This window comes from Salvia hispanica, chromosome 1 (genome assembly GCF_029641045.1).
Source record: "Salvia hispanica isolate PSC_SH4W2 chromosome 1, Shi_PSC_v1, whole genome shotgun sequence".
Classification (NCBI taxonomy): Eukaryota; Viridiplantae; Streptophyta; class Magnoliopsida; order Lamiales; family Lamiaceae; genus Salvia; species Salvia hispanica.
Window position 1 is genome coordinate 15,242,131 of NC_142692.1, and position 26,775 is coordinate 15,268,905.

A 26,775-nucleotide genomic window follows, 5' to 3' on the forward strand; every position below is an offset into this window, starting at 1 on the left:
TGCACTCAAATTGTGCATATCTAGCTAGTATTTTCATCAAATGTGTTTTAATATTAATATTACAACCAAAAATATGAATAAAATTCCAACCCAATGTGTTTTAATTTCCGAAAAATAGAAAAAATAAAAATCCATGCATTAGGTAGATGGTTGACCTTGGAAAATCATTGCCGCACAACCATACAAGATTTTGAAAATTAAATAATTAATCCCAAGAATTTCCACCAAAATCCAAATTAATTTAATCAGTCAGTATCAAACTCTCTAATGCATCCAAATGAACCCTCCACCTTCTACCATAAATAAAATAATACTACCATAATTGAATCTTGATGCAAAACTAAAACTAAACTAAATATTAATATTCCTTGTGTTTCACTTCACATTAGCTAATCATAACCAAAAGCAATTTTACTAATCCAGCAAAGAAACTGTTGGAATCAGAAATTGCAACTATTGCTCACTTGTATTTATTAAAACCACACTCACTTGTCACGTATTATAAACACAAAAAATGAAGGCGCCACCGTCTTCCTCCGCCGCCCTCCTCCGCAAGGGGCGGCTGTCGCCGTACCTTTTCACCCTTCTCGCTTTCATTTTGTTCGTCACGATCCTCTACGGCGAGGACTTCAACTGCATCTTCGGCGGCCAATTCGAGGACTACCGCCCTTACCCGAGCTTGTCGTCGCCAACAAAATCAAGTGAGTTGATTTGATTCGAGTCGAGTCGAGTTGAGTTGAGTGTGGCTTAAAGGCTAACTTATTTGTGTTTTTTTTGTGGTGTTAAGAGAAGAAGGTTGAAAAGCTGGCTTTCGCCCTGGGAGAGGGCGAGAGCGGCTGCGACATATTCAGCGGGCGGTGGGTGTGGGACGACCGCCACCCGTTATACGAGGAGGCTGACTGTCCGTACATCCAGCCCCAGCTGACGTGTCAGGAGCACGGCCGGCCTGACACCGACTACCAGCATTGGCGATGGCAGCCTCACGCCTGCTCTCTCCCAAGGTTGTTTCTTTTTTTTTTAAACCAGCGCTTCAAAAAGTGAAGCGTCCTGTGCTTTTTCTCCTATTCAAAATTATTATGGGAATAGAGTTTCATTTTCTATGAAACTAAACGCGACAGTTTCAACGCGACATTAATGCTGGAAACTCTTCGAGGCAAGAGAATGATGTTCGTGGGGGACTCTCTGAACCGGGGCCAGTTCGTCTCGATGGTCTGCCTCGTCCACAAGATCATACCCGAAGACCGGAAATCTATGACCACCAACGGTTCGCTGACGATATTCTCGGCCAAGGTAGATACTAGTAACATTTATATTATACTAGTACATTTGTGTTGGGAAAAGAAAAAAATGAATTGCGTTTACAGGATTACAACGCGACAATTGAATTCTACTGGGCACCGTTTCTCCTAGAGTCAAACTCGGATGATGCAATCGTGCACAGAATAAGCGACAGGCTGGTGCGGAAGGGGTCCATCAACAAGCACGGGAAGCACTGGAAAGGAGTCGATATAATGGTGTTCAACACCTATCTCTGGTGGATGACTGGCCTCAAGTTCAAGATACTGTATGTCGCCAAACTAATCATCAATCCGTAAACAACAAATATAAATATATATGTTGGAGGAGTGATTTACTTTACTTTTGCGAACAGACAAGCAACCTTGGGCAGCGAAGACAGAGACATAGCAGAGGTGCCAACAGAGGATGCCTACCGGATGGCCATGAAAACGATGCTGCGATGGGCCAAGAGAAACATGGATCCTAACAACACCCGAGTGTTCTTCACCAGCATGTCGCCTACCCACGCAAAGTTAGTCAGACTCATAACAATGACACGATCATGTTCAATTAATTACTCTTTTTTTTTTTTTGTAATTAATACGAATAATTAATATTACTACATGACATGACAGGGCGATCGACTGGGGAGGGAGCGAGAAGGGAAACTGCTACAATCAGAGTGAAATGATAGATGATCCAAACTACTGGGGATCAGACAGTAGGAAGAGTGTGATGAATGTGATAGGGGAAGTGTTTAGGAAGTCGAGGTATCCGATCACGTTCCTCAACATCACGCAGATGTCGAGCTACAGAAAGGATGCACACACATCCATTTACAAGAAGCAATGGAACCCGTTGACACCGGAGCAGCTCGCCAATCCGGTCAGCTACGCGGATTGCACGCATTGGTGTTTGCCTGGCCTTCAAGATACTTGGAATGAGCTTCTTTTTGCTAAGCTTTTCTATCCATGATTCATGGATGCTTTCAAGTTTCAACCATCACAATTTGTATAGTCATTAATTCTTGGCATCCGAGGCAAATTATATTGATTTTTTTTAAACAAAAAAAATCTCCGTTAGCTCATATGAGAAGATAGAAGTAAGGTACTAGAGATTGTATCCTGTTGTTTAAATTATACTACTACTTTACTATAATACTATGTATAAGTTAAACAAAATCTAAACAAAATCAAAATCTGAATTTGCTTAGAAAGCCGAATATATCCTCTATTCATTGCTCATACTTTCACTTTGTATAAATTAAAAAAAAATACTATTACTACTAATTTATCCTAGCTTTCAAATTGAATATACTATTTTCATCTGTATATAAAGTTTGTATCGAAAATTCACATTACATTTCTTAATAAGTACATGTAGTATTTATTTTATTTTCTAAAAATTAAATATCCATGCGTTGGGTAGATGGTTGACCTTGAGTAATTCCGCACAACGTTCCAAGATTAGAGTTTAGTTCGAAAATTACAATAGATTAATATTAAGACTGCCAGCAAGAGCATATCCATCCAAATTGTACCCTACTACCCTTCACCTTCTTTCTTTAAATAATAATACCAGTAAAATAAACTAAAATAATAATACGGTATTTATATCTTGACGCAAAACTAAGCTTAGTTTCTTTAATTTTCTAAAAATATCATTGCGTTAGGAAGCTACCGTAGATGGTACACCTTGGATAAAATTATTATAATATATTGATATTAAAATCGCGACAAAAAGCAAAACCATCCTAATTTATTAGTATGTCTTAAATAATAAATTAATAATATGATAATTAACAAAAAGCATAACCATCCACGTACTGTCTTAAATAATGAATTAATAATATGCAAAACACATTCTTAGGTCCTTATACTTTAATCAAACTGTTCATTAGGTCCTCGTACAATTTTTTCGTTTTAATAAGTCCTTATACCTTTCTCATAAATTTCATCACATTCCCATAACAATTTTTTGTTTTAGTAGGTCCTTATACTTTGATTATAACTTTTATTAGGTCCTTATACAATTTTTTATTTTAAGAGATTCTTTTACTTTTATCTTAGATAATAATTTATATTTAATTAAACTTAATGAACCTTTTAATTTTATTATTTAACTTATCTTATGATTATAAATATTTAGGAAAACGTATCTTTCAATATAAATATAAATAATCAATTGAAAATTCGGATAGTTATTCTAAAAAAATTACTTCGATTTTAATCTTCAATCATCACGGTTAATCTTTTTATTATTCTCTACAACTTATTGAGATTATTGGATAACAAGATGATATTATCTTTATAGACTATGCTAAGTTAAATAATGGAATATTAAAAAGTTCATTAAGTTTAATTAAATTTAGATTATTATCCAAGATAAATGTAAAAAAGTTCCTAAAATAAAAGATTGTACAAGGACCTAATGAAAGTTATGATAAAAGTATAAGAACCTACTAAAACGAAAAATTGTACAAGGACCTGATAAAAATATTATGAAATATAAGGACCTATTAAAACAAAAACTAAGGCACAGCCGTTGTCCTCTGCCGCAGCAATTATTGATTATTCTATTCCTGCATGGCCCAGCAAAAAAAAGCAAAGGCCCAAAATTACGGAGGCCTTAATCCATTTATGAGTTAATATCTGAATTAGTCAATTCGGCCCAGTACAAAACCCACGTACGTAGTTGATTACTTAAACCCACTATTTTTTCGCCTAGTCCTTTAATTAAATAGTAATTTTTTTTTTACCAATGCAATCATCAATCAGGGGCTGTAATAATTATTTTCAAATTCAATTCATATATGTCACGTAAAAAAATAATCATTTAGGTTACTTATTCGAAAGCGAGGTACGTATATAATTTCTTAATAATTTACTTTTGTACGGTATGATACTATAATTTAACATTTTATTTTTCGTAATAAACTTTTATAGTGCAATTGGATATATTGTTACTTATTTTATAAAAATCAGTTTTTGATATCTTTATTAGGAGTATCACCTGAACAAGGAAACAATATTTCATTTCCAATGATCAAAGCCTAACATTTATATAAATAACGTTTCTGCATCATAATAGAAGACTATCCAAAAAAATGAAAAAAAAGACGTAGAAAGTAGGAGCAAACATTGTGATGAAGCCTTGGCCGCCACCTTCGTCGTCGTCGTCTTCGTCCACCATCCTTTCTCATTTTGCGTTATTCGGCCTTATTTTCTCTGCCGTTGTGATTTACCTCTCCGCCTTGTGTTACGTCTCTCGATTATACGATCACCACCGCCCCCTTCCACATGATGGTAAAAGAATCTCTTCATTTTTTCTAATTATCGAACACACATTGTTTTGGCTAATTTTTAGTCATTTGTTGGTGTTAGAGATGAAGCACAAGTGTGATATATATGGCGGGAGGTGGGTCCGGGATTTCAATCAGCCGTCGTACGAGGAATCGGACTGCCCGTACATGGACCAACAGCTGACGTGTCTCCGCCACGGCCGCCCGGATAAGGACTACCGCTACTGGAGATGGCAACCTAACGCCTGTTCTATCCCTAGGTCCATTTTTGGTCTATTACTCCATTTCATTTCACTTTTAAAGTTTAATAATAATTGATGTATTAATTTTTTTTTTTTTGGTGAAAGATGTATTAATTTTTTAGTGATACATACTATGACTTTTAAAAATTTCTAATTTTAAGTGTTAAATTATAAGTGGGATTTTTTATAAATTGCCAATTTTTATTTATTTATTTTTGTAGTAGTAATAAATAGTTATAGAACGGGGGAGTTAATAGTAGGTCATGCTGGGGGAGGTTTATAATCAATGTCGAACTAATTTTTAGTGTCGTCGAACCCATCATTGTTAGTTTGTTTTAGGTCATTGTATAACATTATTAGTTTGTTTTAGGTCATTTTATAAAATCTGGATTTGAAAATACGGATGTCATTTTTAGATCATTTTAGGTCATGTTTACTATCATGACCTAAAAATGGACTACGAATGACCTCTGCATTGTCTAAAAATGACATCCGGGTATGGTTCTGTGGACAATAAGATTGAGTTTTACATATATCACAACTCCATGGTGGGATACGATAAATGTTTACCATTCTCTTTTATCTATGCATAGTAACAAAATCAGTGCGAACGTTTCATACACAATATAGATGGACATAAATGGATATTAATGATTTTATACAATGTATTATAAGAGGAAGATAATATAATAATAATGAAGAATATTTGTTGCAGTTTTAACGCAACAATGATGTTGGAAGAGCTTAGAGGGAAGAGAATGATTATGGTGGGAGATTCTCTATTGAGAGGTCAATTTACCTCATTGGTTTGTCTTCTTCACCAAGCCATACCACAACATGCTCAATCCTTGGAAGTCATTCATTCCCTATCCATTTTCACAGCCAAGGTCTCTTTCCATTTATTTATTTATACATATTAATACAGGGTACTGTTAGATTGACAACTATCTTAAATTGATAACTGACAACTATTTCAACAACCTACGTTTTAAATGTCAGCACAAAGATGCTTACATCTCATCAGAAGGTATACGTATGTCAACAACATTTAGTTGACATACAAATGTCATCGTATTGACATGTATAAAGGTTATTGACATAGTTGTCAGTTATCAATTTAAGATAGTTATCAACTGATTATATCCCTAGTACTACTTTCTTAAAAGTATAGTAGTTCCATTTTGCACATAAATGAATATTGTGACATTATATGGCATGATAATATATACATTAATCAGGATTATAATGCAACAATAGAGTACTATTGGACTCCATTTTTAGTAGAATCAAACGCAGATGACCCCAAAATGCACAAGGTGGATTTCAGAATTATCCGAAATGAATCTATTGACAAGCATGGCCAATATTGGAAGGGAGCTGACATAATCCTCTTCAACACTTACATTTGGTGGGTCGAAGGCATCAATGTATTATTGTAAGTCATTATTTAATTTCAATTAAATCAAAATAAGTCAGTACTACTATTATGTATCAAGTCAGCACATCTTCCCTATCACGCGGGTCGTTTCGCTTATCAAGGAAAGGGTCGTTCGACGAAAAGAGGGAGACGGTAAAGTTATCAATGGAGGATGGTTATCGTCTTGCGCTGAAGAAGTTGATAGAATGGATAAACGAGAATATTGATTCTAACAAAACAAGACTATTTTTCGCAGGCTTGTCAGTTACTCATCAAAGGTAATTAATATAATGTTGCTTTGAACCTATCATGCCTCATTTTATAGGTTTTTGATGTTAGCCACTTTGTTGATAAAGGAGCTTTAAATGGGGCGGAGATCGAAAAGGCAACTGCTACAACGAGACAACGATGATCGAGGATCCAAGCTACGTGGGAGCATCACCAAGCTTGTATCCCATAATTAATGAAGAATTAAGCAAATCCGAAGTTCCAGTCACGTTCCTTAACATCACCCAGCTCACCAGCCAACGCAAGGACGCGCACACTTCCATCTACAAAGCGTTTCGACGCCCCTTAACGCCCCAGCAACGCGCCAATCCAATTCCGTACGCTGATTGCATACATTGGTGCTTGCCGGGAGTTCAAGATGTATGGAACCACCTTTTCTTTGTTAAGCTCTTCTTTTCCATTTAGTAATACAACTTTATTTTTCCACTCAAATAATTTCTTTCTGTACTACTCCATATAATTATTCATTAAAATTCCAATTTGTGACCTTCCGAGGTGATATCAAGCCAATTCAGAATTAATTCAATTGCAGTATCGATTAAAAAACTATTGAAAAAAAAATATTGTCCGTTATCAACGTACAAGGATTCAAATCGCATAACTTGGTTCCACGACGTGCAAGTTTTTGTTCCATTAAGATTGTACAGAAGAGCTACTAAGAAAGCTTGTAACAAAATATAATTAAGAAGGTATATTTAATGGCAATGAAAAACAGTATAACTATATGTTATCTAAGAACTTGAGGGTGATGTATATATGTAAGTAAAGTAATTAAATGGAAAGGAAAAAGTAGAATGTAGCCCCAAATGTTGGGTAAAAACAAACAACAATAAAACTCATATGGTGTGTGGTTGAAAAATATTGGCTGCCCTTCTTGCAGGACAGAAAGAAATGATCAAGGTTAGCTAGCAAGCTGGAAGATCGGGTGGAGGCGCTTCGAGTGTCTCCAGTTCGCCAACACCGTTCTCTACTAGGAAAGCCGTTGCTAGACCCCACCCAATGTGAACATCCAAGTGACAGTGCATTAGCCATACCCCTGTTTGAAGTTCAAGTTTTTGTTAGAGCATTGGAAATTTTATATACTATGAATGAGTCTCAATCAAAACCAACCTGGATTGTCTGCCAAGAATCTGATTACTGTCCATCCACCGACCGGGACACTTGCTGTGTTCCGTAGTGGAGGGTCTATGAGATTGAATTTGCCTGAATCTCTACTTGGATTGAAATTTCCGAATCCTTCAGCAAGTATGTAGAAGTCGTAGCCATGGAGATGGATTGGGTGGTTTTCGGCGGTGAAGATGCTTGTTCCCTGTAGAACTAACTGCACTGTTTCTCCATATCGTAACTTGTAGAGTTTAGTCCCCAGAACAGGCTGCCAGAGTGAGCGGCTGACGTTCCCGGTATAATCAAATCTTACGGGAGGGCTTGCTGGAAAGTCTGTGGTGAAGACACCAGGCACGCGCTGTTGATGCGCTTGAAGCAAGGACAAGGTGGATGGCAGCACGAAAGATACGTTGTTCATGCTGGCGGTAAAACGAGTGCCATTCGGACCCTGGCAGGTACTTCTACTGGCGCCGGGGGGGCAGTTGTTGAGGCCTAGTCCAACGGTGAAGAAGAGGTTGTGATCGATCTTAGTGGGCACTTCAACTCGTCTCGGGCTTCTGAAGCTGGTTGTGAAGGCAGTGGCGGTAGCAGTGTCGTTGAAAGCTGGCATTCTTGGCATGACTGGCTTGGCATTGGCGCCTTTAGCCGGGCAGGGGGCAGATTTGTATTCGAGGATGGCTGTAGTTGTGGTGTTATCGAATGGTGCGCCTTGTGCACTAGCGTAGGCTTCTGCTGCGATGTAGTATCTCGCAGGCGGCTGATCAGCGGTGATTAGGACGTCGGTGGTCTGGCCTGGCCCGAGCATGAGCACTGAGGTGGTGAAGGGCTTAACGTAAGAGGCGTCAGCTGCAACCACCGTCAGCTTGTGATTGGCGATTTTCAAGAAGAGTTGCTGGTTCAGCGCGGCGTTCACAACTCTGACGAGATTCGTCTCGCCAGAGTCCACAGGCACTATCACTGTATCTGCATCAGATGGATAGTCAAATGTGTCATAATAAGCAATTAGTTATTTCAAATTCTGTCATTTTCCATAAACCAACCTTCACTAGAGCAATTGTAGAGGTCTCCAGGCTGGCCATTGATTGTGTAAGCATCGGAAACGTTGGGAGCGGCTCCTGTTCTCATGGCTTGTCTAATAACCGCGATTGGATCAGCATTCCACCATTCACCTGATATATTAACATTGACATGAGTCACAATTTTATAAGTATTCAGAGGTGTGGTTACTTTACTTACCAAGAAGGAGGACAGTTTCGCGCTTTGGCTTTTGGAAGGGATACGAGTCTCCTTGTTTCGGGCGAATGATCAAAGCTCCATAGACGGTAGCTCTGAGCCAGGAACTGTGCGCGTGCCACCAAAGAGTACCTTCTTGTCCTTGGATGGTGAACCGGTAAGTGTAACTCCCTCCCGGCCTTATAGGGCATTGAGTCACAAATTCCGGTCCATCAGCCCATCCAGTCCTAATCTGCCTCACACCGTGCCTATGATAAATACGAAACAATTAATCGCTCCATTTCAGATTACTGATTTTGAGATAGACATAATGGTTTATACATTACCAGTGAATGGTTACATTGTACTGGGCTCTGTTGACGACGTTAACCACTAGAGTATCGCCATTGTTCACTTCCAGTGTGGGCCCCGGGAACATTCCATTAACCGTGATCGCGTTTTGAGTCTTGCACAGCCTCTTCACTGGGGTTGCTTGCACCTGTTTCACAAGACATATAGTAAACCTCATGAATGAGCAAATGATATACTACGAGTTAGTTAGTTAGGGCGGTTAGAAACGTACGATGAAATCGTGGTAGTGGACTTTGGCATTTGCTGTGGAGAGGAGCAATAAGATGAAACAAGAACAGAGTGAGATGCTGAGTCCTCCCATCTTATTTCACTTAATTAGTGTTTGTATTTAGCTGAAAATTAAAGAAGGTATGATTGAGCATTTGGAGTGTGAGAGAGTGGGAATTGCTTTTATATAGTATACACAAGAATAGGGTGGATTTGAGGTTGGCAGATTAGGTTAAGATAGTCAGATTAGTGTAGATTAACTTTGTGAAGTTGTTGCACCCACTGGTTGATCATGATCACAATCAAGAAATTTTCATTTTACAAGTCTTGTGATCTTGAGTTAGGAGTTTATTAGAGGATGACTATTTTTTGATACATTTCTCATCTTCATTTTTCCCACCCAAAAATTGATGTTGTTAAACACAAAACACATGCACATACAAATTGATATTTTTAGAATAACATATGTATATGGTTGAAGTGTGTATATTAGTATATTGAAATACGAAATGAGATATCGTTTTATGTTGGAAAACTTGTATTTTGATGTCTTAAACTACCAAGCCAAACGATGATAAGTTAGTTTATCTAAGTTTGGAAAAAAAAAGTTGGATGAGGCTAAGGTAGTGATGAAATTATTGGATTAGTCTAAACCAAAACAAAACGACAAGTTAATTGCAAATATTTGTGTATTCTAGAAAATTTAGAGCTGATACGCAAAATTAATACTTTCTAATCAACTTCTTTGTTTCCTCCAAGTTAAATACACTATGTGGAGTGAGATCAATAATCTTTTGTTGCATCATAAAACTAAGTGTAATTATCTTTAAACACCCTAAGTGTACCATCAATAGGCTTCAAGATCCGAACACAAATAGTATAATAAATAAAAGTTTATATATTTATCAAAAATAGGAGAAAGTAGAACTCATAATATTAATAATGAAGTACAAAGAGGGATGAAGTAAGTGTAAATAATTAGTTATGCTGAAATACTGACTAATATACACAGATGTACACACAGGGCTGTTGCGTTATAGTGCTAAATTTTCTTAAATTGCTAACTTGCTAACTCATTAACAAACTATATTAAAAATGTCAATACAATCACATTAAAATATCTACACAAATTTGTATTAACATTTTTATATAAATATCAATGTCAACACGATGTATAAAATATCAACTAAGTTTATGTTAATATTTCAATATTATCGTGTTGACATTTTTAATATACTGCATTGATGAGTTAGCAACTTAAGAAAATTAGCAACGGATCATATCTCGGTACATATATTAGTTGTCTTACACATAAACACATACTCCCTTTGTCCCTAGAATTTACCATTTTGAGTTGTGCTCCAAAATTAGACATAGTCTAAATATAGAAAGTTTTTCAATAAATAATTGTTGAGATATGTACATTGAAATGATCAAGTTTGAGAGCAGTTGAAGTGGGCTGGATCAAAGGCCCAACAGCCAAGTAGTAGTCAGTTGTAACTATCTCAAATAGACGGCCATGATCAAGAGGATTAAAACGGAAGATCTGGACCGTTGATTTGGAAGCCCTTTTAAAGAGGGAGCTGAAACTCTTCAGTTGAGATACGCATAGAGAAGAACAAGAAACAGGAGAGAAAGTGAGATTGAGCTGTGAGATCCTTGTGTGATTCCATTGCTGTTGCTTTCAATTTTCACACTGGGATTTGTGAGTTTTGGTTCTTTGTTTGTTCTCGCAGCATCATTGTATTGTGTGCATTCCTTCTTGGTGATTGAATAAAAGATCTCGTGCTAGTTTTCCACGTAATCGATTGTGATAGTTGAGTTCTTGTCATCTACAATCGTCAAAAATCAACAATTGGCGCCGTCTGTGGGAAGCCGACAGTCGTAGATGGCGATGGCGAGGTACGAGGCGGAGAAATTCAACGGGAGGAATGATTTCGGGTTATGGAAGATAAAGATGAAGGCGCTTCTCACTCATCAAGGCCTGTCGGAGGCACTCGATCCAATTGAGCCGGGGGAGAAGCCGACGGCCAAGCAGACCGAGATTATGAAGAAAGCTCACAGCGCAATCATTTTGAATCTGGATGATAAGGTTCTGAGAGAAGTAGCGAGGGAGGAGACGGCCTCAGCGATGTGGAAGAAGCTTGATGACCTTTATATGACTAAATCGCTCGCAAACAGGTTATACCTCCAACAGAGACTTTACTTTTTCAGATTCGTTGATGATCGTTCAATTAGCGAGCAGTTAGATCAGTTTAATAAATTGATTGATGATCTTGAGAATGTTGACGCTAAGATGAATGAGGAATATAAGGCCATTGCTCTTCTTAATGCATTGCCGAAATCTTTTGAGCAATTGAGGGATGCTATGCTCTATGGAAGGGAGAAAGCCATCACTCTCACTGAAGTCCAGTCAGCCCTCAAGACGAAGGATCTTCAGAGGAATGGGAGTGTGCAAGAAGGGGCAGGAGATGTTCTAACTGTCAAGAAATTCAAGGGTAAAGGCAAGAACAAGTTTCAGCACCAGAAATCCAAGGAAAAGGAGGTGCAAAAGGAAACTAGATCTTGTCATTATTGCAAGAAGCCCGGTCACTTGAAGAAGAACTGTTTTTCTTGGAAAAAGAAACAAAATGAAGAAGCCCAAGCGCAAGCATCAACTGATGTTGTAGAAGAGGTCGAGCCGATGAGAGTTTTGAATATTGTGGAATCAGATGTGGGGGAGAAATGGATAATTGACTCGGGCTGCAGCTTTCATGTCTGTTCTCACAGAGAATGGTTTGAGGAGTTTCACAGTGCTCAAGGCTCGGTATTGCTTGGCAACAATCAGAGTTGCACAATTCAAGGAATGGGGAAGATTAGGCTCAGACTTGAGGATGGCTCCTTGATAGTACTCACAGAAGTGAGACTAATTCAAGAAATTAAAAGGAATTTGATCTCCTTGGGGGTTCTTCAATCAAAAGGATGTCAGTTTAGATCTGCAGAAGGCAGTCTTCAAATTTGTAAGGGATCTGAGGTTATAATGACTGCAGTTAAGAGGAACAGCCTATACTACTTGGCTGCTACTGTTATTTTAGGAGCAGCTTGTGTTGTTTCTCAAGTAGATGCTAATGTGTGGCATAAGAGACTAGGCCATGTTGGTCAAAAGGGGATGAGAATACTGAGTAAGAATGGTCTCATCCAATGCAACAATATAGATTCTCAACAGAAATGTGAAGATTGCATCATGGGAAAAGGAAAGAAGCTGCCATTTCCAAAGGGGAAACACACATCAAAGGCCCCATTGGACTATGCTCATAGTGATTTATGGGGCCCAGCTCAGCCCCACTCCATGGGAGGAGGAAAGTACTTCATGACTATTATAGACGATTTTTCAAGGAAGTTGTGGGTATATATACTTAGAGAAAAATCAGAGGCCTTCAAATGTTTCAAAGAGTGGCATGTGTTGGTGGAGAAGCAGAAAGGGTCATCGCTGAAATGTTTCAGAACTGATAATGGCTTGGAATATCTCTCAGCTGAATTTGATAATTTTTGCAAGGAAAGGGGGATCAAAAGGCATAAAACTGTTGCTAGGAACCCCCAACAGAACGGAGTAGCAGAGAGAATGAACAGGACTATCTTAGAAAGAGTTAGGTGCATGCTTCTAGCTTCTGGTGCACCAAAGAGTTTCTGGGGTGAAGCAGTGATGACTGCAGCTAAAGTGATCAACAAATGCCCCTCCTCTGCAATTGATTTTCAAATCCCAGATGAAAAATGGTATGGGGAAAGGCCAGATTTCAGTAGACTCAAACCATTCGGATGTAGAGCTTATGCTCATGTGAAGGCAGGGAAACTAGAGACAAGGGCAATTAAGTGCATTCTCTTGGGGTATCAGGATGGTGTTAAGGGATACAGACTATGGAATGAGTCTACTCAGAAGCTTATGATCAGCAGAGATGTGATATTTGATGAATCAAAGATGCCCTATCTCCCTTCAGAACAAGCAAGAAAAGAGGATGGATCTGATCTGGAGGTGGAGCTGCTGAATAAAGAAGCATCAGAGCCAGTAGTTGGTGGATCAGCTAGCTCATCAAGAAGTGTCCCACCTATTGCTAGTGGAGCCTCTGCAGGCTCATATAAATTGGCCAGAGATAGACCAAGGAGGGAGATCAAGCTGCCCCAGAAATATAGTGATTATGATATGTTGTCTTTTGCTCTATGTGTGGCAGAAAACATCATCTTCAACGAGCCAGCAAACTTTGGAGAAGCTATGAGAAGTATGGAGAAAGAAAGATGGATGAAAGCTATGGAAGAGGAAATTGATTCATTACTCAGAAATGGGACTTGGATATTGGTAGATAGATCTGATCTTCAAAAGGCAGTAGGCTGTAAGTGGATTTTTAAGAAAAAAATTGAAGCTTCTCAAAATGATGAAGTGAGATTCAAGGCTCGACTTGTTGCAAAGGGATACACTCAACAAGAAGGGATTGACTACAACGAGGTCTTTTCTCCCGTAGTAAAACACAGCACAATCAGAGTGCTGCTTGCTGTAGTCACTCAACTAAACTGGGAGCTCCATCAATTGGATGTAAAGACAGCTTTTCTTCATGGAGAGCTAGAAGAAACCATATTTATGGAGCAGCCGGAGGGGTTTGAAGTGAAAGGAGAAGAGAACAAAGTGTGCCTCTTGAAAAAGAGCATATATGGCTTGAAACAGAGTAGTCGTCAGTGGTACTTGAAGTTTGATTCTCACATGGCTGATATTGGTTTTGAGAAGTCTGCTTATGATAATTGCTTGTACATCAGGAACAAAGATGGCAAGAAATCAGCATACCTAGTTCTTTATGTAGACGATATGTTAGTTGCAGCTGAGGATTTACAAGAGGTTGAGCATATTAAGAGAGAGCTGGGGCAGAATTTTGAGATGAAAAATCTGGGTGAAGCAAGGAGGATACTTGGGATGGACATCTCAAGAGAAAGAAGCAAGGGAGAACTCTGGCTAAGTCAGTCAGATTATATATCAAAGATTCTGAGCAAGTTCAAAGTGCAAGATTCTAAGGAGAAGTCTATACCATTAGCCCAGCATTTCAAATTATCTACTGAGCAGTCACCAAAGTCAGCAGAAGAGGAGGAAGAAATGAGTTCTATACCATACTCCAACATTATTGGGAGCATTATGTACAGTATGATATGTACAAGAGTTGATCTAGCTCATGCAGTGAGTGTAACCAGCAGATTTATGAAGAATCACGGTAGAGAACATTGGACAGTTCTTAAATGGGTTTTGAAGTATTTGAAGGGATCCAAAAATCTGGGAATCCTATACAAGAAGTCAGAACATATTGATGAGAAATCCTTGATAGGCTACTGTGACTCGGACTATGCGTCTAGCGTTGACACTAGAAAGTCTCAAACGGGCTATGTATTCAACTTGTTTGGAAGTGCAGTGAGCTGGAAATCCACATTACAATCGGTGGTGGCTCTATCAACTACAGAGGCGGAATACATTGCGTTAACTGAGGCTATCAAAGAAGGTGTATGGTTGAAAGGAGTGATGGGAGATCTTGGTTTAGATCAAGTATCAGTGACTATCCTATGCGATAGCAATAGCGCGATCTGCTTGGCAAAGCATCAAGTACATCACGAAAGAACGAAGCACATCGATGTCAGATTGCATTTCATCAGGGACATTATTGAAAGAGGTGAGATCAAAGTTGAGAAGGTGGGGACTGAGGACAATGCAGCAGATGCCCTCACCAAGCCGCTTCCAGTTTCAAAATTCAAGCACTGCTTGAAGCTGGTAAGTGTGGTTGCTCATTAAGGTGGAGTTAGGTTGGTGGAAGACAGCACTTGGATCATTTTCATGTCCAAGGTGGAGATTGTTGAGATATGTACATTGAAATGATCAAGTTTGAGAGCAGTTGAAGTGGGCTGAATCAAAGGCCCAACAACCAAGTAGTAGTCAGTTGTAACTATCTCAAATAGACGGCCATGATCAAGAGGATTAAAACGGAAGCTCTGGACCGTTGATTTGGAAGCCCTTTTAAAGAGGGAGCTGAAACTCTTCAGTTGAGATACGCATAGAGAAGAACAAGAAACAGGAGAGAAAGTGAGATTGAGCTGTGAGATCCTTGTGTGATTCCATTGCTGTTGCTTTCAATTTTCACACTGAGATTTGTGAGTTTTGGTTCTTTGTTTGTTCTCGCAGCATCATTGTATTGTGTGCATTCCTTCTTGGTGATTGAATAAAAGATCTCGTGCTAGTTTTCCACGTAATCGATTGTGATAGTTGAGTTCTTGTCATCTACAATCGTCAAAAATCAACAATAATAATCCTTCACATAATTTATAATGTGAACCCCGTAATCCACTAACACTCATTCCACTATCTTTTTCATCTCTCTCTCTTATTTTATCAGTTGCACGTTAAAATCCATATCCTTTACAAGTTTGTCGTTTTTTTTTTGGACGGACGGAGTATTTAACATCACGCAGAATGAATAAATAAATAACGAATTGCTATTTTACATTCAACAGATTCCAAGTATAAAATGCGAGAAAAAATCACAGTTCCTATAACAAATTTTTGTATAATAGGAGTACTAGTATATTGTAAAGTTGCATTCAAAGAGAATACGAGACTTAATACTTGTATGTCCTTAAAAATGCATGAATTTTTTTTTTTCTCAAAAAAAAAAATTCATGCCATGAGCATCTATCGGTTGACATAATCTCAATACTTAAATTTTGAAAATGTGACTGTTATAAAAAATATACTACCAGGTTAAGCGTTTATATTAAATTACTTGAAATTTATTAAAAGTTTTAAAATTCAGGTAGGCCTTTGCAAATGAGAGGCTTTTAGTTGCTGGCTCAAAAGACAAAAATGGGAAAATATGACAAAATTTTAAAAAGTTCGATGGTATTCATAATAATTTCAATAATTTGCTCAACCAATAGTTTTCACTGTCAAAAGTATTTTGGAGTTTTATTATATTGAAAACATAAATTCAAGAATTATGGACGCCGCCCATATTTCTTATCAAATTGTGTGAAGGCTATTCGTGAAATAGGTGGATGGTTAGCCAAATGGACTTGATTTTTTCTTAAACAAATTGAACTTCAATTTTTAGTGACAGCTGGATATCGGTTGAACAAACTTTTACACTGTATTTCTATTTTTAATTTTTGAAATATAACTCCATTATCAAAATTTGCCTAATAATAATCTGGAAATAATTAAACATGTTCACCAAGGATTAGGTTTCGATCGAATTGCGATTCTGGGGAGGGAAATCACGTGAATTGATCTAAATGAATAATAATAATATCCAATTTCAAATTTTTGTGCTGATTTAGTTCCAACCCAATTTATCAAACTGGCACAAATTTAGAATTTTGTAAATTTTTTGCAAATCGATATTGAAAAGGCCAAAGGGTGTACAAACAATTGTGCATGCTAATGCGAATTTTATTCAATTTTCATTTGAACAATGAAATAACTCAAATAGTAAAATGAAATCCACCCTATATAAGTGGTTGTTAAATGTTAAGTGACAAAATTTAGACTAAAACAACTCCAGATGGATTTCGTTGACCATGAAAAGGAGATTTTGCAAAGTTAGTATGTTCGTTGCATGAAACTTCAAACACACCATAAGATTAATGCATCAAATAAAGTCTTAAAGCTAAAGTGGTAAAAGAAAATTTATAAAATTGAAAAGCAAAAACGGAAATAATCCAACTCTATGATGCTGTTCAAAGATATGTGTAATTAATGTTTCTAAAAAGCGCTGACCAACAAAGATAGTCGAATTTTTTTTCTTACCAAAGGAAGTTGCTTTATTAGGTCATTAGAATCTACTATTTCAAATCTGCAACTACCATTTGAAAAAGAGATAGCTAGCTAATAGATTTTTAGTTTCAGTAGTTTAATTGAATTGTATAACTGCGCAACAAGTACCAGTGTACCACCACCAAGATCATCCACTACCCCTTGTCAAGAAAAGTGAGAGGCCAATGTAATTAGAGATATTAATAGAGGATATTTGGTCGGATAGTATAAATGACAAAATATTTAATTTTAATATACTTTTTGAATATATGATCGTGGCATATTTATTAAAGAAGCTAAATTATTATTTTAATACTCCCTCCGTCCGCCATTAGGAGTTCTGGTCATTTTTGTGCACTCGTTTTATAAAAATGATAATAAATAGTTAAAGTGGAGAAATGATAAAGTAGGAGAGAGAATAATGATAAGAAGACTCTTGTCAACATTATTCTCTCTCTTACTTAATCATTTCTCCACTTTAACTATTTATTATCATTTGTTCAAAACGAGTGCGCAAATATGACCGGGACTCCTAATGGCGGACGGAGAGAGTAGTTAAAATGCTCAAGAGATGAAACGTAAACTCCTCACACCCGCCACTTGGACTTCGATCTTGGCAATTGGACAGGGTCTTTTAGGTTCGCCCCTCAAACAAACAACAATGTGAGACTTGTCTAGGTACATCCGTCCATATGCATACTCTAAACACGCACGAAACATGTCTGTGAATAACGTGTGTAGCTCCCGGAAATTGAACGTGAGATATGATGTAGACATAATAATTGTTAGAGTTTTGTATATTGTAAAGCATTTTTCGAGTGCTTGTATATTATAAAAATTCTTCGTTTATTTTTCTATGAATAAAACAAATTATTTTTATCTCAATGTGTTATGTTTTTACATTTAATAGTTGTTTTACGTATTTAAATGTATAAGAAATAAAACAAGTCAAAGTCTTTTGTTTAAGTTGACTAGTTGTGGGCGTCGTTCACTTTAAGGTAACACGATTAGAACTTAACAAAAGAGAGCGTATTTCACAACCTAGATAGACTTTGACTGCCTATCGTGAAAGGTGCAGTAATGAAATAAGATAACACTGGTGTGTATCACACCGAATGGATCTAAATCTAATGGTGAGACACGTCTTTATTGCTATCTACTAAAAGACGAGGTCTCGATCATTAATATGTCTTAATCATTACATTTAGCTTTGATCATACAATATTGATTATGCATTATTTTGATTTATCAAAATGTGAGAATTTTTCGTAATCGATGAATCCTAATATTTTAGATAATGGTGATCAGTATCTAGTGGTGTTAGGATTGCTATTATGTCCAATTGCGCTCATGCGCTCCAGGAAAGTCTAGCTTGATAATGTCCTCAATTAAATATAAACAACACAAACCATTATACTCCCTCCATCCGTAAAATAATGTCTCATTTTGCTATTTTGGGATGTCTGTGATTTAAAGTCTCATTTGATTTTTTACATTTTAGGTACCATTCATTCACCTAACTCATTACGCTCACATTCTATTATAAAACCAATATAGTAGGTCCATTTTCTACTAACTCATTTTCCCATTTTTCTTTATCAAGTTAAACAATTTTTAAAATCGAGTCAAAATGAAACTATAAATGACTGACGGAGGAAGTAAATCATAACGGCGTAACATAGATATGACTGATACTCGGGACAAGAGAAGCGGATCATGATTTAATTTTTACTACAAACCAAAATCTCAACGCAGATTTGGTAAAAGAAATGGCACATTCATTCATTTATTGCTTTGGACTGCGAATTAAATTAATACTTTCTCTCATGGTTTGTTACAAAAAGACTTTGACTTGCAAACGGAATCTCAAAACAAACCACCATGGCTTCAACGAAATCTCAGAGAATAGGGATGATTGGATTCGGCCCTTTTGCTCAGTTTTTGGCAAAAACAATGATAAGGCAAGGCCATATTATTAGCGCAACCTCCAGATCAGATTACACACACCTCTGCTCTCAACTGGGCGTCTCATTTTTCAGGTATATATACATATATACATCACAGTTTTTGTATATGGATCAATCAATGTTAAAATATACGATTTGGGATTATTTGTTGACTGAAACCAGAGATGCAAGTGCATTCCTTGAATCGGGCAACGATGTTATACTGCTCAGCACATCAATTCTGTCTCTCTCTCAAGTAATCAAGGCCTTGCCTTTGGAATGCTTGAAACAACCAACGCTCTTCGTTGATGTTCTCTCGGTTAAAGAACACCCCAGAGATCTCATGCTCCAAGTTTGCACATCATTTTCTTTTACATTTTCAAACTATTGCTTGCTAAGTATGGATAACACAAAATACTTAATCAATCCTAACTTGTGCAATAGGTATTGCCCCATGATTCGGATGTGTTGTGCACGCATCCGATGTTTGGCCCGGAGAGTGGCAAAGATGGGTGGAAAGATCTTCCTTTAATGTTTGACAAGGTCCGGATAAGGAACGAGGCTGCCTGTTCTGATTTTCTGCAGATTTTTGCAACTGAGGTTGGTCACAAATTCAATGAGATTTTTGTCGTTAGGCATGGATAATGGGAATTATATTTGTGCACACAGGGATGCAAGATGATGGAGATGAGTTGTGAAGAGCATGATGAGTTCTCTGCTAGAAGTCAATTCCTCACCCACACCGTTGGCAGGTAATAACATGTTTTGAGATTCAAGCAAATCAGGAACAGAGTTTAGTTTAAGCTTTTATGGAACAGGGTATTGGCAGAAATGGAGGTCGAGCCAACACCCATCGATACCAAGGGGTTTCAGAAGCTAGTTCAAGTGGTACAGTAGTAAACATGCTTACTGTTCTTGCCTTGTTTTGTTATATAGTGAAGCTAATAGATGGAAACCAATGCAGAAGGAGAGTACGTCCAGAGATAGTTTCGACCTCTTCAGTGGCCTGTTCGTTCATAACAGATTCGCCCAACAACAGGTAATGGGAATGATTTCTCTTCTTCGTATTCTACCTATCAGAGCTCAGATATCTGGTTTCAACAATTTGGGTGCAGCTGAGGAACTTAGAGCTTGCACTTGCTTCGATAAAGCTAAGGCTGGAGAGTAGGAGTGAAGAGCTGGAACAAAGTTAACTCACTACTTTGATCCATGTATTCAACAAAAATTTCGAGTCAAGTGTATCTGAAATTATTTAAAGCCACCAAAACTGGTAGATACCAAGTGAAATGCTTCAGAAGAGCTTATTTCAATAAGTTATGTTACAATAGTTTTACCTTATGTACTACAATAGTTTTGCAAAAAATCAGAGACAGCCAGAAAGAGGATAAACAAATAGTAATACCAAGATATGGCCATCATCTATTGTTCGCTTGCCTCGTCAGTGTTGGTGTCTTCTGTGATGTTGCATTCTAATGCAGCAGAATTTGAGGGATCTGAAACTTCTCTCTTACGAGCCTGCAGTCCAGTATATCGTGCCAGATCTACCCATTGCTGCAAAAATAAAGAAAGACTGGATTCAGATCTGTTCATCATATAACTCCAAAGAAAAATTGACTCAAATCAAATTCTGGAAGGATGTTGAATCAGGCAAATGTCTCGACATGTTTAAATTCATATGTATGCATCTCTAAGAGCATTCAGCCTGCATAGGAACTGATTTTTAATAAATTTCAATTCTGTATAGCTCAAACTCTTACATGTGACTTTTAGAAATTGCCATCATAAAAAGGAATACGGTAGAGTTCTTTAGGCCTTAAAAACGGCGACCTAAAATAAACAGAGAATGATCCTTGCATAGCGTGATCAACATCTACAGTTATTTTATCAAGAATAGTTTGAAAAAGTACAAATGGAGAAGATTTTTCTGTTATCATGTTATAACAACAGTTCGAAAGATTGTCATGTGTCTAACCTGGGTTCCCCAGTATGAGTTGATCGTTCGAGCTACAAAAGAAATCATATTTACGAGTAATGTATTGTCAGATAGCTGTTCGGAAATCCTATGTTCCACTAACCCTGCAATTATCTGCAAGACAAAATAGAATATTGATCTCAGCAATATAGGTGAACGGATTATCTTTATGGCTCATTGGATGAAGAGAAGCTTCATAACTCTTGTTTTACCAAGTTAGTATTTTTTAGTTTTTTTTTGTTTTATTTTCAATGGAACATCAAGAACCATACATGCATCAGCACAAGTTAGATAGGAGCAATCAGCTACTACAAATAGTAGTGTGTCTGGTAGGCACATATTTTAGCAATTGTCAGTCTATCCATGGCAGTTAATAGTGTGAAGTTCAATTGTCGAACATGAAAGATTGTAGCTTAGGCAGAAAATATTTACATGAACACAACATAGCATCCGATTTCAAGAAACTGACAAGGAAAAAATAAACTTTTTAAAAGATAATGTTCACTCACCTGGTAACGCAGATTAGCCGACGTTCCCAGAAACGATCCATACACAAGTGCTGTTTTCAGTATAGGCGATCGTTTGTTTAGTTGCTCACTTGCAAATTTTGGATTAAGAAGCCTCCGTATTGCATACAGTATATTAGAGGAGGCCACTGCACCAATGCTAGAAATAAATCCAACACCAGCCAGCTTCAAACCACCAATAAGCACTGATGCAATCCTATGATTCAGGTTCCAGTCCTTTCCAGGGAGATTTTTCTGAAATGCATTATCTGGGATGGATCCTAGAAGATCTTTCAATGCTTCTATGTTTCCAGGCTCACTAATACCATCAACATTTGAGAGGAACGACAGTGTAGGCGCTGGAAGCCAGACTGTGAAGAAATCAACAACTATTCCCCTCAGTGAATCTGTAATAACATAATCAAGCTCTTCAAAGAAATTCTCTTTACGCCTCTCATACTGGGCAATGAGGGTAGTTGTGATTGAGATGGCTTCTTCTATGGCTAATCTATTTAGAAATTTTGGATCTGCCAATAATCTCTCTCTGAAACCCTGTGCATTATGACACCATAGTAAAACAACAGATACTCTCCCTAAAAACCCAGGCATTGACTAGTGTAATTTAAGAAGAGAGTTAAATATCAAAACAAACTAATGTCTTTGTACCTGGAAACGATTAGTCAATTCCGATATAATAGGATATTGCTCCAGATCAAAAAAGTTCTGAAGCACTTCTGGTGATACCAGACCAAGATCCAAACCATTCTGAAGGTCCTGATAAGCACGTAGTTATTTGTTAATATATGGAGATGTGGGACATATAGTTTAAAAAAACAACAAAACTCATAATGAAGACTAAATACTTCTGCCAAAACATAGATCCTCAATCTCAAGTCAGTTCCATGAAGGTACAATATTTTCCTGAAATCCCAAAGACACAGAGATGTTTCTTAGTGCAGTTATGTTCCAATGATCAAATATGCATTTATGGAGCAACAAAGGCTGACGTTGACCAAAGATTAGTAACGACGGGGTGTCTTGAAAGTTCTACATAGCCCTATTTAGGTGGGAGGGGAAAGAAGAGATGAGAAAATATAGACACCCGAAAAATAGGTGATAGTAATAATTAAAAGGTATCCTTTTTGTTTTCTTTTGCGTGTTAAAGTTTGGCTTAGAAATACATAAGGTAGGGTCATAGGAATAACAACCATCACCTGGATTACAACTGCCCATCCATAAATCTAAGGAGACATGCACTGGATTCAATAATGTATATGTCACCAGATCTCTTATTGGGACAGACGCACATGAAAATCGTGCTATTTGTATTTTTACATCTATTATCTACACAAAAGTAAAACAATGAACAACTAAAGGGCCAAAGGAAAACCATCTGATGATAGGGATTCTAGAATTTGAAGATCAAGCCCTAAACGTTTCAAAAAACGCTTAAATCTTACAAGAAACATTAGTAAAAATTGAAAACAACTCTCTTAAGAACTAACCTGGGGTAAGGCATCTCTATTTCTGCCTGCTGCATTCATGACTCGAGCAATTTCAGCACGATCAAAGCAATTTCTACTGCAAGGTCTAGCTGCAGAATACCATAAGAAATCTGCAACAGGGACTTCACCTTCCCTTCGTATGTGTTGCCTTTCAGGATCAAGTAATATGACTGCTTGATTTTTCTTTGGAATATTCTTTGAAATTCTTGCTGGTAAGCCCGTTCCTCGTGACCCGTATGCGACATGGCTAGCACCTGTCACCACTATAAGCATGCCAGAGGATCCAATACCACCCACGGATTGTAAAATGATTTGAGACATTGTATAGTCCTCAACTGCCCTTGCTTGTATGGAAAGATATGACATTGGGCCGAAAGGGCCAGACAGGTTGAAAAAACTAGTATCCTTGGATGATCTTCTAGAAATAGAAGGAAATCCGGAGATGAAGCCTGAGCCAGCTGGAGGGGCATATTTTTCACGATCGCCTTCTGAGAGCCCACGAACACCCTCAGCTTGAACTGTTCGTAGCACCTATCCAACAGATTAGAGGACAAATGCTATTCACTTAGATGAGTAAAAAACTAGAAGATTAACATCACAATACTTATAAAGCTCTACTGATTAAAAGATGCCAGAGAATGAATTTTTTACATGCACAGCACATGAACTTGCTGACTAAATCTCCAGCAGAAGTTCTCTTCTTTCCCTGAAAGATCCTACTCTACTAATCTAGATTATGTTTTGCCTCAGAATATGGTTTTAATCTGCCAGAAAGCAGTTTTAGAGTCAATATAATCTTTCATACTATGTTTTAAAAAATTTGTTCCACAAACACTCATGCTTTGAGTTGTTCATTCTTTAATTTAATTTATTGATTCCCGATTTTCTCTTACAATGTACTACTACTAGAAGTCCCAGGTATTTATGCTTGGTTCAGCAGTTTTACCTAATACCAGAAGACAATTAAAAACACCAGCTAAACATTTGGAAGAGTAGTTAGTACCTCTAGCGGCAGGCCACATGCAATAAGTTGAACCCCATTTTCACGGCAGTAAGTCAACAGAGGCTCATACTCCTGCCAACACTGTGGCGGCCAATGTGTGACAAAAGATTTTAGGGTCTCTCCATCAATCCTACCAAAGCTTAATAACATTACAACAAGAATTGCACGTGCAAAGGTCACAACTCAACATATTGGAGTATATCAAGTTCTATCACCGCATAGAGAAGTTAGGCAGTAGATAAGTGTAGGGCACATCAACACAATTACGGAGTACTACTACATATTGAGCTCATCATATTCATATCCCCCAATACTTCTTGATTAGCGTAATTGCATCAGAAACACAGAAACTTAATCACCTCAAAGAAGTAGGCAAATCATCATGTTGAACACGAGATATTCATGTCAAAAAAAGTCTGCACAATGAAGACATTGTGCAGCTACAAATTAGTACTACAACCAAACAATCTTATCAGATCCACATCTACTAGTAATATTTACAACAGCAGCAGCATTTCCAATCCACAATTTCATCATTCTTCAATCACACAGCAATTGATTCAGCGAGGCAAATTATTCTTAAACAATCTGTTTCTCAGAGAATAGAAATCAAACCTATTATTCATGTACTGATCCAGCTGCCCCTGCAAATTGCAGGGGAAAGCTTCCAAAGCCAAAGACAAAAACCGCCCAGCTTCGTTGCATCTCTTCCGCAAAGTCTTCATAATCTCAAGCTCCAGCTCTCTATCATCCGAAACCGGAACCTGCTCCGCCTCCCCCAAATACACAATCCGCGCATCCATGATCTTCTCCCACACCTTCTTCCTGTCCTTCCCCAGCGCCATGGGCTCACCAATCACGGTCGCATCATATATCCTCGAGTTAAGCATCTCCTCCTTCTCCGCCGGAGCAGAATCAAGCTCACTCTTCGGAGCTGCCGGTTCTCCTTCCGACGCCGGCTTCTCATCAGCCCTAGCCACCGAATAACGGAAGGCGTAAGCTCCGGCGGCGAGAAATGGAGCAATGAGCACATCTCGCCTCCTAGGATGACGTGGCTCGCCGGAATTTTGAGGCAGTCGGCGGCAATTGACGGCAACGGTGGTGACGTGGCGGTGGAGAGGAGTAGGGATGAAGTATAGGGATGGAGGCTTGGCGGATAAAATGTGGAGCTCCATATTAATTATCCGGTGAGGCGAGCTACATACTCACTTTACGGTGTGGTACGGCGATCCAATTGGAAGAAGAAAGCATTCATTTACTTTTCTGACGTGGAAGATGCATATGAATTTAGTGGTCGATGCAACTTGCCGCATTGGAACTAGTAACATATATACACGTAGAATAATTAATTCTAGACCACAAAAATAATTGTAATTATCTTTATACTCGTATATGAATCTAAAAAAAATTCAATTGCTTAACTAAATAAACATATGCGATTATGTTAATTTTAAAATTGTAGTTTGGAGTTTCAGGGATAAAAACAAAATCACACATTCATTAGGGTATTATTCCATCGTTATCAAATATGGATCTACTAACTCTAACGAAATTACCCCTAAAATTGTAGTAGTAGTAGTAGAACTAGATAAAAGCTTAGGCCTAGCCTTCAAAATCGTAGAGCATCCGACACATCGTGCCATCGTGCCGAGCCATCTTGCCTAGTCATCGCACCATCTTTTCCTAGCCATCGCACCATCTTGCCGAGCCACGACCCGCTCTCGCCGCGTGAGCAGCTCGAGCAGTTCGCCGGCAGCCGACGGGTTCGGGACTGGGACCCCCGTGCCCAGTCCTCACCCAGCCTCTTCAAAGCTTAGACAACATCAATGGTGAAGCCAAAGACAGTCTTTCTGTTGCATTGATGCATATAACAACGTTGTTGATAACGATCTCTAAAAATGTCATTAGAACTCCTCTCGTCTCCTTATAGATGAGTCACCTGCTATTCTTTTGCATACCAATAAATTTTCTTCAACACAATGGAAATCATGATTGTGAACATAGCATGAAAAAAAGAAATACCTTTAAATTGACTTGCGTATTAAACGATCAAATTACCCTTTATATTTGATTACCACATGTTGTCAAAGTATCACTTATCTTAGACATCATCTTTTCAATATAATGATCAATGGAATCTTACTAGTACATACTAACTAATCTAAGGTTAAATACATCAAATCTTTTCTAAATAACAAATTCTTTCATTAAACATGGCAAAAGGACCTTTTCAGTTTATATTTAAGAGTAAACTATATAAATAGTATTCGATCTTCCACTTTCACAAAAAAATAGTACATGATCTTTGTTTTATATCATTTTTAGTACTTGAAATACATTTTTAGTACTCCCTAGTACTAATTTTTACCCAAAATACCCCATAAAAATCACATTTTCACATTTTTGCCATAGAGGGCCTTTTTGGACCTACACGAAAAGAGTACCTAAAATGATATACATATCTTCTCTATTTTTTTCCTTCTATACTATTAGTATAATTAATTATTGCTAAAATTATTATTATGATGTTATAAATTAATATTTAAATTATTTTTTAATGTAATTCAATTTATGACTAATACTTAATTATAGTTATATTCTTTATTATATTT

General features: G+C 37.6%; 5 protein-coding genes across 6 annotated transcripts; 3 read left to right on the top strand and 2 right to left on the bottom strand.

The window, feature by feature from the left end:
• Window positions 1-388: 388 nt before the first annotated feature.
• Window positions 389-2,436, top strand: LOC125219450 (protein trichome birefringence-like 33). The gene is made up of 6 exons (XM_048121424.2): window positions 389-701; window positions 788-1,001; window positions 1,119-1,290; window positions 1,365-1,564; window positions 1,652-1,810; window positions 1,914-2,436. Exons 1-6 carry the CDS (start codon window positions 515-517, stop codon window positions 2,251-2,253), a joined length of 1,272 nt encoding a protein of 423 aa, XP_047977381.1. The 5' UTR covers window positions 389-514; the 3' UTR covers window positions 2,254-2,436.
• Window positions 2,437-4,663: 2,227 nt separating this feature from the next.
• LOC125221174 (protein trichome birefringence-like 33) lies at window positions 4,664-6,931 on the top strand. Its single transcript, XM_048123297.2, has 5 exons — window positions 4,664-4,839; window positions 5,537-5,708; window positions 6,060-6,256; window positions 6,361-6,516; window positions 6,595-6,931. Exons 1-5 carry the CDS (start codon window positions 4,664-4,666, stop codon window positions 6,929-6,931), a joined length of 1,038 nt encoding a protein of 345 aa, XP_047979254.2.
• Window positions 6,932-7,202: 271 nt separating this feature from the next.
• On the bottom strand, window positions 7,203-9,563 carry LOC125220193 (laccase-12-like). The gene is made up of 6 exons (XM_048122349.2): window positions 9,426-9,563; window positions 9,190-9,341; window positions 8,867-9,111; window positions 8,671-8,799; window positions 7,637-8,593; window positions 7,203-7,562 (listed from the first exon to the last, which is right to left on the bottom strand). Exons 1-6 carry the CDS (start codon window positions 9,513-9,515, stop codon window positions 7,432-7,434), a joined length of 1,704 nt encoding a protein of 567 aa, XP_047978306.1. The 5' UTR covers window positions 9,516-9,563; the 3' UTR covers window positions 7,203-7,431.
• A 9,484-nt stretch (window positions 9,564-19,047) lies between these two features.
• LOC125220194 (arogenate dehydrogenase 1, chloroplastic-like) lies at window positions 19,048-20,525 on the top strand. Its single transcript, XM_048122350.2, has 7 exons — window positions 19,048-19,270; window positions 19,361-19,529; window positions 19,622-19,777; window positions 19,847-19,929; window positions 19,996-20,065; window positions 20,142-20,216; window positions 20,293-20,525. The coding sequence occupies exons 1-7, from the start codon at window positions 19,113-19,115 to the stop codon at window positions 20,368-20,370; spliced, it is 789 nt and encodes a 262-aa protein (XP_047978307.1). The 5' UTR covers window positions 19,048-19,112; the 3' UTR covers window positions 20,371-20,525.
• LOC125220192 (protein RETICULATA-RELATED 6, chloroplastic-like) lies at window positions 20,426-25,462 on the bottom strand. Of its 2 annotated transcripts, XM_048122347.2 has the most exons (7): window positions 24,779-25,461; window positions 24,164-24,293; window positions 23,161-23,691; window positions 22,322-22,429; window positions 21,659-22,207; window positions 21,150-21,263; window positions 20,426-20,728 (listed from the first exon to the last, which is right to left on the bottom strand). In XM_048122347.2, the coding sequence occupies exons 1-7, from the start codon at window positions 25,336-25,338 to the stop codon at window positions 20,597-20,599; spliced, it is 2,124 nt and encodes a 707-aa protein (XP_047978304.2). In that variant the 5' UTR covers window positions 25,339-25,461; the 3' UTR covers window positions 20,426-20,596. The 2 variants fall into 2 exon arrangements, with proteins under 2 accessions (XP_047978304.2, XP_047978305.2); XM_048122348.2 differs by lacking the exon at window positions 21,150-21,263 and having other exon boundaries at window positions 24,779-25,462.
• Window positions 25,463-26,775: the final 1,313 nt, after the last annotated feature.

Excerpts from the sequence above, each read along its gene's own strand:
- LOC125219450 (XM_048121424.2), top strand. The coding sequence starts at position 515 with ATGAAGGCGCCACCGTCTTCCTCCGCCGCCCTCCTCCGCAAGGGGCGG. Across the intron at positions 1,002-1,118 it reads CACGCCTGCTCTCTCCCAAG|TTTCAACGCGACATTAATGC; the intron begins GTTGTTTCTTTT and ends TAAACGCGACAG. Across the intron at positions 1,565-1,651 it reads GGCCTCAAGTTCAAGATACT|ACAAGCAACCTTGGGCAGCG; the intron begins GTATGTCGCCAA and ends TTTTGCGAACAG.
- LOC125220192 (XM_048122347.2), bottom strand. The coding sequence starts at position 25,338 with ATGGAGCTCCACATTTTATCCGCCAAGCCTCCATCCCTATACTTCATC. Across the intron at positions 23,692-24,163 it reads CATGTGGCCTGCCGCTAGAG|GTGCTACGAACAGTTCAAGC; the intron begins GTACTAACTACT and ends TCTGTTGGATAG. Across the intron at positions 22,208-22,321 it reads AATTGACTAATCGTTTCCAG|GGTTTCAGAGAGAGATTATT; the intron begins GTACAAAGACAT and ends CATAATGCACAG.
- LOC125220194 (XM_048122350.2), top strand. The coding sequence starts at position 19,113 with ATGGCTTCAACGAAATCTCAGAGAATAGGGATGATTGGATTCGGCCCT. Across the intron at positions 20,066-20,141 it reads TTCAGAAGCTAGTTCAAGTG|AAGGAGAGTACGTCCAGAGA; the intron begins GTACAGTAGTAA and ends AAACCAATGCAG. Across the intron at positions 20,217-20,292 it reads ACAGATTCGCCCAACAACAG|CTGAGGAACTTAGAGCTTGC; the intron begins GTAATGGGAATG and ends ATTTGGGTGCAG.
- LOC125220193 (XM_048122349.2), bottom strand. The coding sequence starts at position 9,515 with ATGGGAGGACTCAGCATCTCACTCTGTTCTTGTTTCATCTTATTGCTC. Across the intron at positions 8,800-8,866 it reads CGAAACTGTCCTCCTTCTTG|GTGAATGGTGGAATGCTGAT; the intron begins GTAAGTAAAGTA and ends TTAATATATCAG. Across the intron at positions 8,594-8,670 it reads CTACAATTGCTCTAGTGAAG|ATACAGTGATAGTGCCTGTG; the intron begins GTTGGTTTATGG and ends CATCTGATGCAG.
- LOC125221174 (XM_048123297.2), top strand. The coding sequence starts at position 4,664 with ATGAAGCACAAGTGTGATATATATGGCGGGAGGTGGGTCCGGGATTTC. Across the intron at positions 5,709-6,059 it reads TATCCATTTTCACAGCCAAG|GATTATAATGCAACAATAGA; the intron begins GTCTCTTTCCAT and ends TACATTAATCAG. Across the intron at positions 6,517-6,594 it reads TTGTCAGTTACTCATCAAAG|GAGCTTTAAATGGGGCGGAG; the intron begins GTAATTAATATA and ends TTGTTGATAAAG.